The sequence below is a fragment of the Macaca thibetana genome, chromosome 10 (genome assembly GCF_024542745.1).
Source record: "Macaca thibetana thibetana isolate TM-01 chromosome 10, ASM2454274v1, whole genome shotgun sequence".
Classification (NCBI taxonomy): Eukaryota; Metazoa; Chordata; class Mammalia; order Primates; family Cercopithecidae; genus Macaca; species Macaca thibetana.
Window position 1 is genome coordinate 535,786 of NC_065587.1, and position 17,821 is coordinate 553,606.

At 63.9% G+C, this 17,821-nt stretch overlaps 2 protein-coding genes across 7 annotated transcripts; both read left to right on the forward strand.

The window, feature by feature from the left end:
- Positions 1-299: 299 nt before the first annotated feature.
- Positions 300-10,234, forward strand: MAPK12 (mitogen-activated protein kinase 12). Of its 3 annotated transcripts, none has more exons than XM_050745788.1 (12): positions 300-728; positions 817-946; positions 4,019-4,077; positions 5,414-5,525; positions 5,644-5,742; positions 5,982-6,029; positions 6,509-6,623; positions 6,828-6,899; positions 7,413-7,492; positions 7,576-7,654; positions 7,737-7,910; positions 9,657-10,234. In XM_050745788.1, exons 1-12 carry the CDS (start codon positions 604-606, stop codon positions 9,734-9,736), a joined length of 1,173 nt encoding a protein of 390 aa, XP_050601745.1. In that variant the 5' UTR covers positions 300-603; the 3' UTR covers positions 9,737-10,234. The 3 variants fall into 3 exon arrangements, with proteins under 3 accessions (XP_050601745.1, XP_050601746.1, XP_050601747.1); XM_050745789.1 differs by having other exon boundaries at positions 5,644-5,673; XM_050745790.1 differs by having other exon boundaries at positions 592-669.
- A 1,459-nt stretch (positions 10,235-11,693) lies between these two features.
- On the forward strand, positions 11,694-17,781 carry HDAC10 (histone deacetylase 10). Of its 4 annotated transcripts, XM_050745794.1 has the most exons (20): positions 11,694-12,098; positions 12,167-12,301; positions 12,535-12,631; positions 12,897-12,994; positions 13,093-13,197; positions 13,353-13,421; positions 13,583-13,709; positions 13,807-13,872; positions 14,082-14,141; positions 14,221-14,310; positions 14,500-14,606; positions 14,680-14,747; positions 14,826-15,087; positions 15,198-15,282; positions 16,024-16,115; positions 16,255-16,311; positions 16,611-16,689; positions 16,894-17,076; positions 17,159-17,311; positions 17,459-17,781. In XM_050745794.1, the coding sequence occupies exons 1-20, from the start codon at positions 12,040-12,042 to the stop codon at positions 17,480-17,482; spliced, it is 2,016 nt and encodes a 671-aa protein (XP_050601751.1). In that variant the 5' UTR covers positions 11,694-12,039; the 3' UTR covers positions 17,483-17,781. The 4 variants fall into 4 exon arrangements, with proteins under 4 accessions (XP_050601751.1, XP_050601752.1, XP_050601753.1 ...); XM_050745795.1 differs by lacking the exon at positions 12,167-12,301 and having other exon boundaries at positions 11,835-12,098; XM_050745796.1 differs by lacking the exons at positions 13,583-13,709; positions 14,500-14,606 and having other exon boundaries at positions 11,835-12,098; positions 13,777-13,872.
- Positions 17,782-17,821: the final 40 nt, after the last annotated feature.

Below are 17,821 nucleotides of genomic sequence, written 5' to 3' on the forward strand. Positions count from 1 at the left end.
GTTGACTCTAGGTACACAGGGCTCAGCCCAACTTGGGACTGCCGATAGAAGTCAGCGCTCAGGCTGTCAAGGATGGGCCCTGCGCCCTGGAACCATGGGCAGTCAGGACTGGAGCCCAGGGTCTCAGCAGGAGCTCCCCACTCCCCCGGCTCCACCCCCAGAGCGGGGCAGTTCAGCCAAAGGGGAGAGGCTGACAGGGGTATCTCCGCGCCGCGTCCGGCCCTAGGTCGGGACAAAGCTGCGGGGCGGCGCTCCCCTCCCCCTGCGCTTCCCTCCAGGCTCCGGCCCTCCCCCGGCGGCGGCCGCCTCGGGTTTCCGGAGGGGCCGGAGGGCGGGCGAGGGCGTCACGTGCGCGCCGCCCGCGGGCCGGTTGGTCCCCGGGCGGGGGAGGGGCCGTGCGCTGCCTGGGTCGGGGTCGGGCCAGGGTCGGCACCTGGGGCATCCCCGAGGGAAGGGCCGGGAACAGGAGCGTCCCAGCGGCGGGCGGGCGAGCAGCGCGGAGTCGGCCCGGGGCGCACGCCGAGGAAGCCCCGCCGATCCTGGGTCCCCGGTCCTGGGGCACCGCCCGCGGGCTCTGCGGGGTGGGCGGCTCCCGGGCCTGCCATGAGCTCTCCGCCGCCTGCCCGCAGTGGCTTTTACCGCCAGGAGGTGACCAAGACGGCCTGGGAGGTGCGCGCCGTGTACCGGGACCTGCAGCCCGTGGGCTCGGGCGCCTATGGCGCGGTGTGGTGAGCGCGGGCCGGGCGGGGCGGCCGGCGAGGCGGGCGGGGCCTGCGCGGGGTGCCCGGCCTTCCCGCTAAGCGGTCCGCCCCGCAGCTCGGCCGTGGACAGCCGCACCGGCGCTAAGGTGGCCATCAAGAAGCTGTACCGGCCCTTCCAGTCCGAGCTGTTCGCCAAGCGCGCCTACCGCGAGCTGCGCCTGCTCAAGCACATGCGCCACGAGAACGTGAGTCGCGCGACCCCGCTCCGGGAAGGCGCCCCGGCCTAGGCTCGGTTCGGCTGGGCTGGGTCCCTCCACCCGGCAACCCCTTCCCCAGGCAACCTGCTGTGGGGCGGGGCGGGGGTCTGGCCGTGGGCCCCCAGGGGAGAAGGAGAGCAAGGAGACGACTCCCCCAAGGGCCATTCCCCCTCCTCTGCCAGGCCCGGGAAAGAGCCCCTTGACTTGGCGTCTCAGCCAGGCCCTGGTCAGGGGACACGACTTGGCCAGGCCCAGGGGATCCTCCAGGTCTCACGCCAAACCCTGCCCCCAGCCAGGAAGCCCGCGGTGAGAGGATGCTCCCGGCAGGAGGATTTTCCTGGAAGGGGCACCTTCTCTTTCCCATCCCGGCCCCTCTCCAGCCCCTCTGTGGAGCCCACTTTGTTGCTGTCCATCTCCCGAGTCTTCCGACCTGGTGGAGGGGGAGGAGGGGGGCGCCAGAACGTAGGGAGTATGGTGAACCCTGGGGGTGAGTGAAGGGTTCAGGGAGCTGCTGTTTGGGGGGCACTGGGCGTGGTGGTCATCTCACAGACACCCTCCCTTTCGTTGTGGGGGCCCATCTTTTCCAGTCCTGCCTGTGAGATGCCATGCACAGCTGCCCTGGGCCTCTCCCACGGAGTGGCTGGCTGCGAAGAGCCTGACTTCTCTGCCAGGGGCCCTCTGGTTTCTGGACACAGTCTTACTTGTCCACTGCCCCCCATGTCACTCCTGCCCTGCCCCTGGTCTGGGCCCAGCCTGAAGGCAGGTGGTCTGGGCGCCCGGACCTTAGCTCCAGTGTGAGATGCTCTGGACCCTCCTGGGTCATCCGAGCCACCGGTGCCCTGGGAGAATGAGTCCCTGCGTCCACCAGCAAACCACCCGCCCCCTGGTTCCTGGCCACCGCCACTCTCTCAGCCCCTTGGGTGGGTCCTTTTCTCTGAGGCTTCCCATAGCCCACCCTGACCCCAGCTCACCACCCCGGGCCCTGTGAAATCTGTTTGCGGTGGACACCAACCTTGCCCCCACCTCGACACCCCCGTCACACCCAGCCCTGCCCCCACCTTGCCACCACTGCACTGCCCCATCCCGCCCGTCACACCAAGACCTTGCCCCAGGACTGTAGCCTTCCCCTCGGCCCCCTGCCCCCACCCACCCACTCACTCACCTGCTTGGGCCTTGCCCCATCCAGCCAAGCGCTCTGGGGCTTTTCTTTCTTCTTTTTTTTTTTTTCTTTTGAGATGGAGTTTCGCTCTTGTTGCCCAGGCTGGAGTGCAATGGCATGATCTCGGCTCACCACAACCTTTGCCTCCTGGGTTCAAGTGATTCTCCTGCCTCAGCCTCCTGAGTAGCTGGGATTACAGGTCCATGCCACCATGCCTGGCTAATGCTTTGTATTTTTAGTAGAGACGGTGTTTCATTATTTTGGGCAGACTGGTCTCAAACCCCTGACCTCGAGTGATCCGCCTGCCTCGGCCTCCCAAAGTGCTGAGATTACAGGCCTGAAACACCGCGCCCGTCCACTGGGGCTTCTCTTTTTTGAGATGGGGTCTCCCTCTGTCGCCCAGGCTGGAGTGCAATGGCGCGATCTGCGACCTCCACCTCCTGGGTTCACACAATTCTCCTGCCTCAGCCTCTCTAGTAGCTGTGACTCTAGGCACCCACCACCACACCCGGCTAACTTTTTGTATTTTTAGTAGAGACGGAGTTTCACTATGTTGGCCAGGCTGGTCTTGAACTCCTGACCTCGTGATCCGCCTGCCTTCGCCTCCCAAATTGCTGGGAGTGCAGCCGTGACCCACCGCGCTGGGCTTTTCTTTAGCCACCGCCCTGCTGTCCTGGGGTCCCTGCTGTGCCTGGGGGTCCACCCCCTGGGCTCCCGGCCTGCAGCTGAGGCTCCTTCCCTGGAACCCCATCTTCCTGGAAGACTGAAGCTCTGTGAGGCCACATGCCTTGCTCAGCGGGGGAGGAGGCTCTGCCACAGGCCCCAGTCCTGCCATCCCCATGCCACCTCCCTCTCCAGGCCAGCCCCCACACCACAGAGGCCAAGCCAAGTCCTATGGCCCCTAGCCCACAGGACCCTGCTTTCCATCTTCTGCCAAAGCGCTCTCTTGGGCACCCTCCAGCTGTCGTGTCCACAGACCCCACTGCTCCCAGGCCTCCCTGGACGGGCCTCTGTTCCTTCTCCTCCTCCCTCCACATTCTTGCCCACGGCTCTGGCAGAGCTGTCCTTCCAGTTTAGGTCCATTCTTGCTTCACTCTGGCCAGTCCCTACACCACGGCCAGCAGGACGCGTTTAGCATCACACCCGTTTAAATCCTTCCCTTTCTCTTGGGATCAAAGCCAAACTTTCACCTGGTGTGTGCTGCCCTGCCGGCTCCCTCTGGCCTCTCCTCAGCCCCTCCCTGGCCTGGGCCTTGGCCACCTGGCCTCCCTCCCTGTGTTCCTCAAACTCTCCCAAGTGTTCTCCCTCTTGCCTTGGCCACTCTGCATGTGCCCTCTGCCGGGTGTCCCGCAGCCCACATGTCTACCTGCCCCTCCATCCTTGGCTGTGCAGAACTTCTCCGGGCCTCCCTGGGACCCTGTCACCCCAAAATGCTGAGGCGGCAGTTATCACATGACCTGTCCACTGTCCATCTCCCCAACCAGGGGTGCTGTGGGGACCAGGTCTGGCGGGTCATGGTGCTGTCCACCTGGGCCTCACCAGCAGAGGCCTGGCCTCTCCTCATAGCGCTATCCCTTCCCTGGGTGTCAGTCTGCTTGGTTGGGGAAAAGAGGGGAGAAAGGGGCAAGTGGCAGGAGCCCTTTGGATGGTTCAGAGCCAGCCCAGACTCCGGGTTGCCCTTCCCCCAGAAGATCCCGGCTGTCACCATCCAAAAATAACCTGTCTGTGGGTATGTGTGCCAGGGCTGGGCCACGCTGCCAGTGGGCAGAGCCAGGCCCTTTGGACAGTGGGGCATGACGACAGCTGCAGAGGGGGTTTCCTGCCCAGAGGGCTGTGCCACTCTTGGGGGGTGCCCCAGCCCGTGTCCTCCGCTGCACTCTCAACCCTACCTGGCCCCCCAGGTGATTGGGCTGCTGGATGTGTTCACTCCTGATGAGACCCTGGATGACTTCACAGACTTGTGAGTGCCGACCTGGGCTGGCTGCTGGGCACAAGGGGTGGTGGGCAGCTCTGGGCACTGGCTTCAGGTTCCAGGTTGGCATGGGGTTCTCTTCCTGTAGCCTGAGTGGGGGATGCACACTGCCAAGCCCCCCCATACTACTCTGCCCCACACCCTCCCCCACATGGTCCTGGGACCCACAGCTGGGCAGAGCTGGGGCTGCTGCCTCCCTTCACGCCTGGCACCTGGGCTCTCCGGCACCAGAGGTGTGAACCTTGGACCTGACCATTTGTTAACAGGAAGGTCCCGTGCTCGGGACCCTGGCACCAAGTGTGTGGCCAGTAACTGGAGCTGCTGACCTTTCCCAGCAGGTGGGGGAGAAGCGGTAGGGAGGACCCACCCTGCCCTTGCCCTGCAGCCGACCACCCCGGGACTCACACCTTGTCGGCCAAGAGTGAAGGGCCAGGCTGAGGAAGGCCTGGAGAGGGTAGCAGATGCCTCCCGCCTGACTTGCAGACGTCAAGGACCCACGCTGGCCTCAGTGGCCTCTGGGGAGGTGCTAAATACCATTCTCCTGTGTCCGTCTCCACCGGCTCAGCCAGCCCCTCTGACCCAGATGCCTTGCCTTGCCCCCATCGCCCCCAGGCACCTCCCTCATCTCTGGCACAAAGTTCCGAGGTTGAAACCTGACTGCCTCCCTCCCCTGCCTGTGAAGACTCGAGCCCTGCAGCCTCAGCCCCAGCCTGGCACGCAGGGCACTTTAGCAGAGGGTTCAAAAACCCCAAAGGGAGGCCGGGGCGGTGGCTCAAGCCTGTAATCCCAGCACTTTGGGAGGCCGAGACGGGCGGATCACGAGGTCAGGAGATCGAGACCATCCTGGCTAACATGGTGAAACCCCATCTCTACTAAAAAATACAAAAAACTAGCCGGGCGAGGTGGCGGCGCCTGTAGTCCCAGGCTGAGGCTGAGGCAGGAGAATGGCATGAACTCGGGAGGCGGAGCTTGCAGTGAGCTGAGATCCGGCCACTGCACTCCAGCCTGGGGGACAGAGCGAGACTCCGTCTCAAAAAAAACAAAAACAAAAACCCCAAAGGGCAGCCTCCTGCCTGTCTGACAGTCCTCAGAGTGGAAGGGAGGTGTGAGCGTTGCTGGCAGTGACAGTTGGGGCAGGATGGAGCCTGGCACTGCAAGGTGGGGTTGTGAGGATGCCGAGGCTAGTGGAGACGGGTGCTGCAGGGTAACCTTCCCGGGGGCACCTGCTGGATCCCGGATGGGTCTGAGCCTGGGCCTGCTGGGTAGGCCTCTGGGATGCAGAGGCTGGCTCTGCCCACTGATGGTGCTCCGGCCCCTCCCACAGTTACCTGGTGATGCCATTCATGGGCACCGACCTGGGCAAGCTTATGAAACATGAGAAGCTGGGCGAGGACCGGATCCAGTTCCTCGTGTACCAGATGCTGAAGGGGCTGAGGGTATGGCCCCAGGGGAGGCTGCAGGGAGGCAGGCAGGGCCTCGGGGCTGGGCAGAGGAGGGCCCTGTGGCTCTGAGGCCCTGGTACGCTGAAACCTGCCGAATCTTCTGTCCCCGCAGTATATCCATGCTGCCGGCATCATCCACAGAGTGAGTCCTGGTGGAGGAGCCACCCATCAGCCCTCCCCCAGCGCAATCCCCCGCCTCCACGTCCTACCTGTGAGGGTCTGACAGGGTCTGGGGGGGCTGACGGGGTCTGGGGGTGCTGAGCCACACCTCAGGCACAGCCCCTGGTGGGAGCCTGCCTGGATGCCCAGGTACCTGGGTCTGTCCTTGAAGGGCTGCAGGGAGCAAGGGGGCCAGGTCTGGTGGCCCCATCTTTAGGTGCCACCCAGGCTCTTGGCTGTGTCCATGCTCGGGAGGGTGGGGCACAGTGGCCACCTTTCCTCTGTCCCCAGGACCTGAAGCCTGGCAACCTGGCTGTGAACGAAGACTGTGAGCTGAAGGTGTGTGCCACCTGGCAGGGGCCCCTCCGGATCTGCCCACCAATCCACCTGTCAGGCCTGGGCAGGGGGCCAAGGCCCCAGGCTCTGGGCAGTGGCTGAGGAGCTGGTGGGTGGGTGAGCCCCAGGAGGCAGTGGTATGCCACATGCCATACCTGCAGCGGGTGAGGGTGGGAGGCGCCCCCAGGCCCCTGCCTGGTCCAGGACAGGGCTGAGGCCTTGGTGGGCAGCAGGTGACAGCAGGGAGAGGGGAGCCCCAGGGCCCCTGCTCCATCCCAAGGGCAGCTGGGCTCGGTGCACTGGCCAAAGGGAGGAGCTCGCACAGTTTGGGGTCCGAGGGCTTGGCCTCAAGTCCTCAAAGGTTGTCAGGAGGCCCCAGCTTGGGGCTTCGAGTCCAACCCCGCCGGGGTCTCCTGGACCATGGGTGGCCTGTCCGCTCCTTGGGAGTCCCCTAGAACCCACCTCCCCGATTCTTCCCGCAGATCCTGGACTTTGGCCTGGCCAGGCAGGCAGACAGCGAGATGACTGGCTATGTGGTGACCCGGTGGTACCGGGCACCCGAGGTCATCTTGAATTGGATGCGCTACACGCAGACGGGTGAGAAGCTGCCTAGAGATTTGGGCCTCTCGGGCTGCACCATCTGCTTCTCTACTTCTTCACTGAGAGCCCTGTGGTGGCTGCTCCCCAGGGAGGCTGTTGAGCTGGGGTGGGAGCCGGGTGGGTGGGCTGTGTCTGTGTTTCCTCCCTCCCCATCTCATCCCGTCCCCCTGCCCATGGGGCTGACCATGGCTTTTATCTCAGTGGACATCTGGTCTGTGGGGTGCATCATGGCGGAGATGATCACAGGCAAGACGCTGTTCAAAGGCAGCGACCGTATCCTCCAGCAGCACCAGGGGCGGGTGGGGATGGCTCCTGCCCCTTGGGGGGGTGGGGATGGCTCCTGCCCAGGTGGGGGGTTCTGGGGGGGGGTGGCTCCTGCCCAGGTGGGGGGTTCTGGGGGGGGGGGGGTGGCTCCTGGATGGGGGGTTCTGGGGGGGTGGGGATGGCTCCTGCCCAGATGGGGGGTTCTGGGGGGGTGGGGATGGCTCCTGCGCAGGTGGGGGGTTCTGGGGGTTGGGGATGGCTCCTGCCCAGGTGGGGGGTTCTGGGGGGGTGGGGATGGCTCCTGCCCAGGTGGGGGGTTCTGGGGGTTGGGGATGGCTCCTGCCCAGGTGGAGGGTTCTGGGGTTGGGGATGGCTCCTGCCCAGATGGGGGGTTCTGGGGGGGTGGGGATGGCTCCTGCGCAGGTGGGGGGTTCTGGGGGTTGGGGATGGCTCCTGCCCAGGTGGGGGCAGTGAGGGCCCTGATCTCTGGCCCCCCGAGCTGTGCTCCTGACCTCAGTGCAGACCTGGACCAGCTGAAGGAGATCATGAAAGTGACAGGGACGCCTCCAGCTGAGTTTGTGCAGCGGCTGCAGAGTGATGAGGTCAGTGGTGAGTGGGGAGCTGGGTGGGGGTGGGGGCGGACCCGGGCCTCGGTGTTGGCCCCTCACCCTTTCTTTCCACATAGGCCAAGAACTACATGAAGGGCCTCCCTGAGTTGGAGAAGAAGGATTTTGCCTCCATCCTGACCAATGCAAGCCCTCTGGGTAGGGCTGGCTAGTGTGGGGGCCACCAGGTGCTGGAGTGTGGGGCCTCCCGCAGTCTGGCCTGACGCACCTTCCCCCGCAGCTGTGAACCTCCTGGAGAAGATGCTGGTGCTGGATGCGGAGCAGCGGGTGACGGCAGCCGAGGCACTGGCCCATCCCTACTTCGAGTCCCTGCACGACACGGAAGATGAGCCCCAGGTCCAGAAGTATGACGACTCCTTTGATGACGTGGACCGCACGCTGGATGAATGGAAGCGTGAGCTGGGGGCTCTGGGCAGGGCCTGTGTGGACCCGAGTTGGGGGCTCTGGGCAGGGCCTGTGTGGACCTGTGAGTGGGGGGGCTCTGGGCAGGGCCTGTGTGGACCCATGGGTGGCAGGCTTCGGGCAGGGCCTGTGTGGACCCTGTGGGCCCTATGCAGGTGGCCAGGCTCAGAGTCCTAAATCCCCGTCCCTGGGATGCAGGTCAGGTGAGGAGAATGGGAGGTCAGAGGGCAGCATGGGGCCGCGTGGCCTGGTGGAAATGGCCTCTGGCTGGAGCTGAAAGATGAAAGGAGGGTGTTCCTGGCAGGCTCAGCACAGAGGCTGGCACAGAAGGAGCCGGGAACGGTGAAGGGCAGCTGTGAGTCAGGGCAGCAGGGCCCACTGAGCCCCTCCTGGCCCCAGACCTGCTGCCCTTCCGCCATGTCCAGGCCAGAGACCCGGGCCACCGTGCCACCCTCACCATGTCCATTTGTCCCTAAGGCCTCTCTCCTCACATCTCGTGAATCTGTCCTTGCCTCTCCTTGCCCCAGGTGTTTTTTTTTTTTTTTTTTTTTTTTTTTTTTTGAGACAGTCTCGCTCTGTTGCTCAGGCTGGAGTGTGGTGGCGTGATCTTGGCTCATTGCAAGCTCCGCCTCCCGGGTTCACGCCATTCTCCTGCCTTAGCCTCCCGAGTAGCTGGGACTACAGGTGCCCGCCACCACGCTCGGCTAACTTTTTGTAATTTTAGTAGAAATAGGGTTTCACCGTGTTAGCCAGGATGGTCTTGATCTCCTGACCCCATGATCCGCCCACCTCGGCCTCTCAAAGTGCTGGGATTATAGGCGTGAGCCACCGCGCCCGGCCCTCTCTTTGGTCCATTTTAGGATCCTTCCCATCTGGACAAGACATGTATGTCTTATATACCCAAGATAGTCCCCAGGGCCTCACCTGTCTCCCCCAGCCCCCCTGAGCAGTCCACACCCCAACCCTAACTACTAGGGTCCATCATCCCCTATACCAGGGGCTATCCCCTCATCTTGGAGGGGTGGCCAAGGCCTGTGCAGCCTCAGGCTGAACTCAGGGAAGCCTCCCCAGCTCCCACAGCTATGCTGTGGCCTGAGGCTATGCTGGACCTGGCTTCATTTTTGCTCCAGAATGGCAGGCTGTGTCTTCTTCATGGCTGCATGACCAACCTGTGGTGGGGGTGCCCGGGGACAGCAGGTGGACACTGGGAGCAGTGCCGTGTTTCAGGCCCTGTCCTGGCTCTGCCTTGGGCGCAGGGCCTTGGTCCTCCACACTGGCTGGGTGGGGCTGGATGGACTGAGATTCTTCACCTGTGCTCCTTAGGGCCACGGGTCCCTGGGTGCCTGCAGCAGGGCCTCCACCCTTCGCTGTGTGTGCTTAGTTGTGTGCTTATGAGTTTGGCTTTGATTAAAGGTTTCTCCTGCTAAAAAGATAACTTGAAAACCATGGGCCATAGGATCCTCTCTGTAGTCCCCACCCACACAACTGTAGCTGGGGCCTCAGCTCTTAGGACAGACCGTGGTGGACACGTGGCTAAGCCCTGGCCACCTCCCCTTTCCCTGGAAAATCCGGATCTAGAGCAATGGCCTCTTCACACAAACCTTCTCTCAGTAGTTTGGACCACATTAGGATTAGAGAAGGGCCCCACGAGGCACCGCCAGGCGTGTCTGTGAGTGACACCCCAGGATGGAAGGCAAAGGCTGACCCTGGTTTCTGTTGTGCCCCCCGCCCCCGCCAGGTGTTACTTACAAAGAGGTGCTCAGCTTCAAGCCTCCCCGGCAGCTGGGAGCCAGGGTCTCCAAGGAGACGGCTCTGTGAAGATCTCTGAGCTCCAGAGTGGTAGTGAGGACCACCTTCACCTTCCACCTGAGAGGGGACCCTCGTTGCCACCTTGACCTTGGCTGGGGCTTGCATCCCAAGGCATCCGTCGGAGCAGACCCCTGGGTTCCATGGACCCTCCTCCCCATGCCCCTGCCTCTGCTCTCGGGTGCCCATCCTGGAGGAGCACCTGAACTTTCTGGACAGGACCTCTGGCCGACCTGGGGATGGCCTCTGATGCCTGGAGCCGGGGCCCCCTTGCCCGGTGCCCTCAGAAACCTCGGAGCTGGTGGGGCTCCAGGTCAGGCCCTGGCCTCTGAGCCCTGCCTGCTCTGGGCCATGCGGAGGAAGAACAGAGGGTGGGCGCAGGGCACCAACTCAGGGACATCCCTTCTCCTGGGCGACGTCAGTGGACCTTCCTGCACCCCTGCCTGGAATGTAAATCAGCTGTGTGGCGCCCACGTGGCTGGAATGAAATAGACCCTTTTGTAGCTCCCTGCTCTGGCTGTGCGTCCTCATGCTGCGACCTGTCTTAAGGCCTCCAAGCCCTTGGCCTGCATGCAGAGGAGGCTGGCCTGATAGCTCAGACCCTCAGAGCCAGCTGGGGGGCCTGAGCATCCCATCTCTCCCAGGCCACAAAGCTGGTGCCCACTTCCCCAGACCTGTGCCAGTGAGCTTCGAACCCCCACATTAGGGCTTGGCCCCCTCCCCTTTTACAGGGTGACCTTCTGCTAATGGCTTAGAGTCTAAGCCACTGTGTGTGGATCCTGAAGCCAGACCCAGGGGCAGGGCCTGATGGGGAGAAATGTTAGGATCTACCCTAGCTCTCTGCACCCTCCAAGGCCAGCAGGTCCCTGGGGGGAGGGGGCACACTGAACACCTTGAGACCCCTCTGGCCCCTGTGGTAGAGTGGTGAGCACAGAGAGCTGGGTTTTGTTTTTGATCAAACCTCTAGTCCCTACCTACTACCGTGCTCCAGTGGTATCTTCATGCCCAGGCCGCCCTCTGCAGGCCACTCGGTGTTTCCAAGGGTGGCGGCTGGACCACAGGCCACAGGCACCTCCAAACCTGTCCCAGGGCAGGGGGTTACAGTAGAGAGACCAGTGAGGGCAGGGCAGGCCAGGCGTCCTCCTCGGTGGACACTTCCACAGCTGGCCCAGCCAAATTGGACTTGATGAGCTGCCACGACAGATGCCTTCTCTGCCAGCGACCCTCATGCCTCTCCAGGGCATCCGGGCATGGGGGACGTGATCCCCATCGGCTCGGGAGCCGCGCTGACTTGTGTCATGGCTGCTGTCCACACGGGGCCCAGCTTCCTGCCATAGGTGGCATGAGGACTGGGGGCCCCAAAACTGACCCAACTAAACGTGAGCTCCGGCGGGGACAGGGTGGCCCCTGGGCTCCAGGGCGGCTCCGGTCTCCTCTTGGGGCACCTTGCTCCGTGGCTGTGCCCGCGCCTCCTGCCTTCCTCACTTCCTCTGTTCCCCGCCACGCTACCGCAACTCCGGTCCAGTGTCCCCGCCTCCACCGACCTTGACTCTGCTCTTAGGCCAGGGATCTTCTCGGAGCCAGAACCGGACTCGCCCTCCTTAAACCTCCAGGGCGGTGCTGTGCCTGGATGCAACCACGACTACCGCCCTGAGCCGGCCGCAGCGCCACCCGCCTCCCCGCGGGCTTCTCCCGCCTCGTGGCCTTTGCCTGCGGACCCCTCGCCCCGCTCGCCCTTCACCCCGGCTCTTCCTGCGCTCGGGCCGGGTGGCCTTGGGGCTGCGCTGGACCCTGACCCGGGAGCTGGAGCAGAACGGGGCTCGCCTGGGCAGGCTCAGCCACAGGCGTTCGGGTGGGGCTGCGGCGACCGCCAGCGCAGGGCCTGGGGACCCCGCCCCTCTAGGAGGGGATCGGGGCGGGGCCGAGGGGGAGGCGGAGCAGCAGCGCAGCTCGGAGGGCTGGCGGCTCCGGGCGCTGAGGCTTCCGCGCCTGCTGGTTCCTCGCTCCGGGGCGGGGCTCGCGATAGCAAGCGGGAGCAGGGCGCGGGGCGGGACCCGGGTCCGAGGCGAGGAAGCCGGAAGCCGTGCGCGGGGAGCCTCCCCCTTCGACTGCAGCCTCGCTCGGCGCCTTCTGCACGCCTGGGATCCCGGAGCCTGCCTAGTTCTGTGCGCTCCCGCCCAGGCCGGTGCCCGCCGCCCGCCTGCGCCCCAGGCAGGTCCCAGGCCTCCGGCTGCTCCCGGCCGAAGGTGGGGACTGGCAGTGGCAGGCACCGCTGGCGAGGGCGTTTGGGGACCCAGGGTGACCACGGCGCAGCCATGGGGACCGCGCTTGTGTACCATGAGGACATGACGGCCACCCGGCTGCTCTGGGACGAGTAAGTGGGACCTGGCCGAGGTGGGGTGCGGGGAGGGACCTCTGGACTGAGCTCTTCGTCTGCCCCAGCCCCGAGTGCGAGATTGAGCGCCCTGAGCGCCTGACCGCAGCCCTGGACCGCCTGCGGCAGCGCGGCCTGGAACAGAGGTGTCTGCGGTTGTCAGCCCGCGAGGCCTCGAAAGAGGAGCTGGGCCTGGTGCACAGGTCAGGACGGGGGAAGCCCCCCCATGATATGGGGGCAGGCAACCCATCTAGAAACCTGGGAACCTGGGCCTGCCAGCCTTGAAGACAGATCCTCTCCCTATGCACCTTGGGTGGGCTCACAGGCTTGAGGAAGTGACAGGGTGGCCACTCCCACCACAAATCCCAGCTCCCCCCTCCCAGCCCCCTGCTCCTGCTGGTGACCGTGCCTCTCCTGCCTGCCCATCTGCATGCAGCCCAGAGTATGTGTCCCTGGTCAGGAAGACCCAGGTCCTAGGCGAGGAGGAGCTGCAAGCGCTGTCCGGACAGTTCGACGCCATCTACTTCCACCCGGTGCGTGTCCCCGGACACACTCACCTGTGCAGACACATGCACGCGCCTCTGCACGTTCACAGTCATGGCTGCCGATCCCAGCCAGCGTCCCCTGGTCCGTGCACGTGACATTGTCCAGCACACCTGCCTGCTGGCACTGCCAGAGCCTGGGACTGGCCTGTTGTGCCCAGCGGCTGGTGCCTTGCAGCCTGACACAAGTGTGGGCATGGCCTGCAAAGGGCAGCAGGGAAGGCGGGGGGGCTCATCTGTGCCCCTGCGCCCACAGAGTACCTTTCACTGTGCACGCCTGGCCGCAGGGGCTGGACTGCAGCTGGTGGATGCTGTGCTCACGGGAGCTGTGCAAAACGGGCTTGCTCTGGTGAGGTGAGAGCTGCTGCTTCCCCTGGCTGCTCCTCTGTGGGTGGCCCTGTGAGGGGCCAGGGCAACCCTGACACAACCCAAATCCTCCTCTCACGCCATAGGCCCCCCGGGCACCACAGCCAGAGGGCAGCTGCCAACGGGTTCTGCGTGTTCAACAACGTGGCCATAGCAGCTGCACATGCCAAGCAGAAGCACGGGCTACACAGGTGTGTGCCAGGCTGGCTGCAGGGTGTGGGCCCAGGCCACACAGCAAGGGGCGGCACAGGTGGTGAGAGAACCCAGCCAGCATTTTCCCATCCCTGGCCGGGCTCCTGGAGGTGGGAGGCCCTGCCCCTCAGCCAGCAGCGCTGTCTGTGCCCAGGATCCTCATCGTGGACTGGGATGTGCACCATGGCCAGGGGATCCAGTATCTCTTTGAGGATGACCCCAGGTGAGCAAGGGTGCAGACAGCACCCTTTCCTGCAACCCCAGCCTGGCCTGGGAAAATCCAAGGGCAAGATACAGACGTGCTCGGGTCAGGGTTCTACGGGCAGCTGTAGAGCTGTTGAGGATCCTGACCTCTGATCTCTGGCCCTGGCTGGCCGTTGGCAGCGTCCTTTACTTCTCCTGGCACCGCTATGAGCATGGGCGTTTCTGGCCTTTCCTTCGAGAGTCAGATGCAGACGCAGTGGGGCGGGGACAGGGCCTCGGCTTCACTGTCAACCTGCCCTGGAACCAGGTGCCTACCCTCAAGCCCCAGGCCCCCACCCAGCCCCCTCCCCCCAGCCCCCTCCCCTGCCCCACAGTTCAGGATGTAGCCTGGGATGTCCTGCCAGGTCGGGATGGGAAACGCTGACTACGTGGCTGCCTTCCTGCACCTGCTGCTCCCACTGGCCTTTGAGGTGACTGCACGGAGGATTCCCCCAGGGCAGCCGGGTGGGAGGGAACTTGGTGCCTGGAGCGCCACGGTGAGGGCAGGAGGAGGGTTATGAGCTGCCCCACTGCTGCCTGGCAGGGAAGAGTGCTCAGGAGGGGATGGGATGGGCCTGGCTTGCCCTCACCTGGGCTCCAGCCCCTTTCTCAACTCTCCCCACCCCTGCCTGACCTGTAGTTTGACCCTGAGCTGGTGCTGGTCTCAGCAGGATTTGACTCAGCCATCGGGGACCCTGAGGTGAGGGCCTTGCCTGGCCAGGGAGGGCTTCTAGGGTCCTGGAGCCCAGGTCCCCCATCACACATGGCTTTGGTTCCAGGGGCAAATGCAGGCCACGCCAGAGTGCTTCGCCCACCTCACACATCTGCTGCAGGTGCTGGCCGGCGGCCGGGTCTGCGCCATGCTGGAGGTGACTGGGGAGGGCACATAGGGAGGGTTCCTGGGCCAGAGGTCTGGGGGTCAGGAGCATGGGAGCCAGGTGCCCGCGTGGTACTTGGGAGGGGCATCCTGCCTGGGATAGAGCCAGGCAAGGGCCGTCCTGGTGACACCCCATCCCAGTGCTATCTCTGCCCCAATCATGTCTCCACCCTCCTCCCAGGGCGGCTACCACCTGGAGTCACTGGCTGAGTCAGTGTGCATGACAGTACAGACGCTGCTGGGCGACCCGGCTCCACCCCTGTCAGGGCTCATGGTGCCATGTCAGAGGTTCGAGGGGAGGGAGGGCAGGTGGGGCTGGGGTGTGAGGCCAGGCGTCACCACTGTTGTGTCTCCCCCACAGTGCCCTGGAGTCCATCCAGAGTGCCCGTGCTGCCCAAGCCCCGTACTGGAAGAGCCTGCAGCTGCAAGGTCAGTGTGGCCAGGTGCTAGGCTGCAGGATCCCACCTCAGGCTCCGTGCAGTGGCTATGACTCTGAACTGTCCCTAGATGTGACCCCTGTGCCGACGAGCCCCAGCACCCACTCCCCAGAGGGGAGGCCTCCACCTCTGCTGCCTGGGGGTCCCATGTGTAAGGCAGCTGCACCTGCACCTGCACCGAGCTCCCTCCTGGACCAGCTGTGCCTCTGCCCTGCACCCTCTGTCCGCACCACTGTTGCCCTGACAGCGCCAGATATCACACTGGTCCTGCCCCCTGATGTCATCCAACAGGAAGGGTCAGCCCTGAGGGAGGAGACAGAAGCCTGGGCCAGGTGGGCAGGGCTGGCCTGGGGAGGATGGGGCCGCATCTACACCTGTGCGTGTGTGTGCCTGACGTGTAGTCACTACGTGTCTGTGTGTCCCTCTGGTCTGTCCACCACAGGCCACACGAGTCCCTGGCCCGGGAGGAGGCCCTCACTGCACTTGGGAAGCTCCTGTACCTCTTAGATGGGATGCTGGATGGGCAGGTGGGAGCACCTGTGAGGGGTTGGGGGTGCTGTGGACCTAGGGGCAGGGACCAGGACCTGCCAACGAGATGTGGCCTGTCCAGAGGAGGGCTGGGTGGTGCAGAACCACATGGATGTGAACGTTGCCTTGTGCCAAGAACGGTTCTCAGAACAGCCCCAGGGATGGGGATCACCAGCGTGTCTGACCTCTGACCTCAGCTTCTTCAGTTAAAGGCTCTTTGGCAGAGAGGTGAAGGGGGTGATTTAAAGTATACATTTAGGCAGGGTGCAATGGCTCATGCCTGTAATAACAGCAGTTTGGGGGGCCAAGGTGGGAGGAATGTTTGAGCTCAGGAGTTCAAGACCAGCCTAGAGAACATACAGAGACCCTGTCTCCACAAAAAATAAAAGTCAGCCAAGTGTGGTGGCGTGTGCCTGTAGTTCAGTTACTTAGGAGGCTGAGGCAGGAGGATCACTTAAGCCCAGTAGTTTGAGACTGCGGTGAGCTATAATTGCGCCACTGCACGCCAGCCTGGGTACAGAACAAGTCCCTGTCTCTCAAAAAAAAAAAAAAAAAGAAAGAAAGAAAAAAAATTACAGACGTAAGCATCTTATTTACAGAAGCAGAGTAATTGACCTGAGTGTAAGAAGTGTGGCTGGCAGTAGCCACAGAGATACAACAAATGCAGGGAACCGTGGATCTGTTTACCTGGCTCGGGAGTTGGCTGCTGCCTCGTCCTCCACTGTTTATTCATCCCACAGGTGAACAGTGGCATCGCAGCCACTCCAGCCTCTGCTGCAGCAGCCACCCTGGATGTGGCTATTCAGAGAGGCCTGTCCCACGGAGCCCAGAGGTAAGCCTCACTTGACCATCCGGAGCCTCTGAGGGCAGGACCTGTGGGCACCCCTATCCTGGCTGGCCAAGCAGAGAGAGCTCTGGGAATGGACTCTGGACAACAGGAACACCTGTCCTGAGGCCAGCTCTTCCTCCAGGCTGCTGTGTGTGGCCCTGGGACAGCTGGACCGGCCTCCAGACCTCGCCCATGATGGGTAGGACTCTCACGTCTTGCATCTGTCCAGCCATGGATGTGAATGGGCATGCGACGGATGTGTGCCTGGGCCCCAGGGTGACGGGTGGGTGGGGCACTTGGTACTGAATGGAGCCTTCCTCAGCTGGGGTTTGGGAGAAGGGCTGCTACAGGCAATGCCAGGTGGGTCTCCAGCACAGAGGCTCAGCAGTCACAGCACCCCTGCCCATGGCCCTGTGAATGCTCTTCCACCTCTGCCTCTGTGGTCTGGGCTCAGGAGGGTGAGCAGGGCCTTACACTTATGCACATGTGTCCTGGAAGGAGGACTCTGTGGCTGAACATCGGGGGCAAGGAGGCAGCCGCCCTATCCATGTTCCATGTCGCCACGCCACTGCCAGTGGTGAGTGACCACGCCACGCAGCAAGGCAGGTGCTGGGGAGCCCATGGATGTGTGCCGCTGCTGCTTGCTGGCATGTCATGATAGCAGGCCTCTGGTCCTTCCTGTCTCCCTGCTCCTGCTCCAGGGGTCCTGAGATTGAGAGGTTGGGGGGCCAGAGCCAGCAGGTGTCTGTAGATGAGGAGCTGGGCTCTGCTGTCCCCACAGATGACTGGTGGCTTCCTGAGCTGCATCTTGGGCTTGGTACTGCCCCTGGCCTATGGCTTCCAGCCTGACCTGGTGCTAGTGGCGCTAGGGCCTGGCCATGGCCTGCAGGGCCCCCACGCTGCACTCCTGGCTGCCATGCTTCGGGGGCTGGCAGGGGGCCGAGTCCTGGCCCTCCTGGAGGAGGTAAGCTGGGCAGGGTGGAGGTGCTGTGGGGTGGGATGAGGGGAAGGACCAATGACTGCTTCCGTCTTCGCCCCTGGCCCAGGACTCCACACCCCAGCTAGCAGGGATCCTGGCCCGGGTGCTGCGTGGAGAGGCACCTCCTAGCCTAGGCCCTTCCTCTGTGGCCTCCCCGGAGGACGTCCAGGCTCTGATGTACCTGAGAGGGCAGCTGGAGCCTCAGTGGAAGATGCTGCAGGTGAGGCTGATTGCGGAGGCATGGCTCTGCCCTGGGGCCCGGCTCTGCCGCAGAGGTCGGTGGGGAGGGCAGGGCAAGTGAGTGCTGAGAACCAGCTCCAGTGCAGGAGGCCAGCTGCGCGCCTCCTCCCGGCTCCTCCTCCTGTAGTGCCGTCCTCACCTGGTGGTTTGAAATCGGCCAAGGTGGGTGCATTTACGCCGCAGAAATGACACCGCACGCCAGCGCCTCGCTGCCGCGATCCGGACCCCAAGCCCGCAGCTCCCACGACTCCGGGGCACGGAACCCCGCCCCCTCCCACCCGTGCTTCCCCTGCTCCACCCCTCACTTCGCCTCGCCCCGCCCCACCCATCGCGCCCTGGCCCGTCCCATCCGAGCCCATGCAACCCACCCTCGGTCCCGTTCCGGCCCCTGCGCCCCGCTGCCCTTCCCTCCCCGCCCTTGCGCCGTTAGTAAACATGGGTCAAACGAAACCCTGGTTCTGCCTCCTTTACTGAACACGCTGGCCTCGAT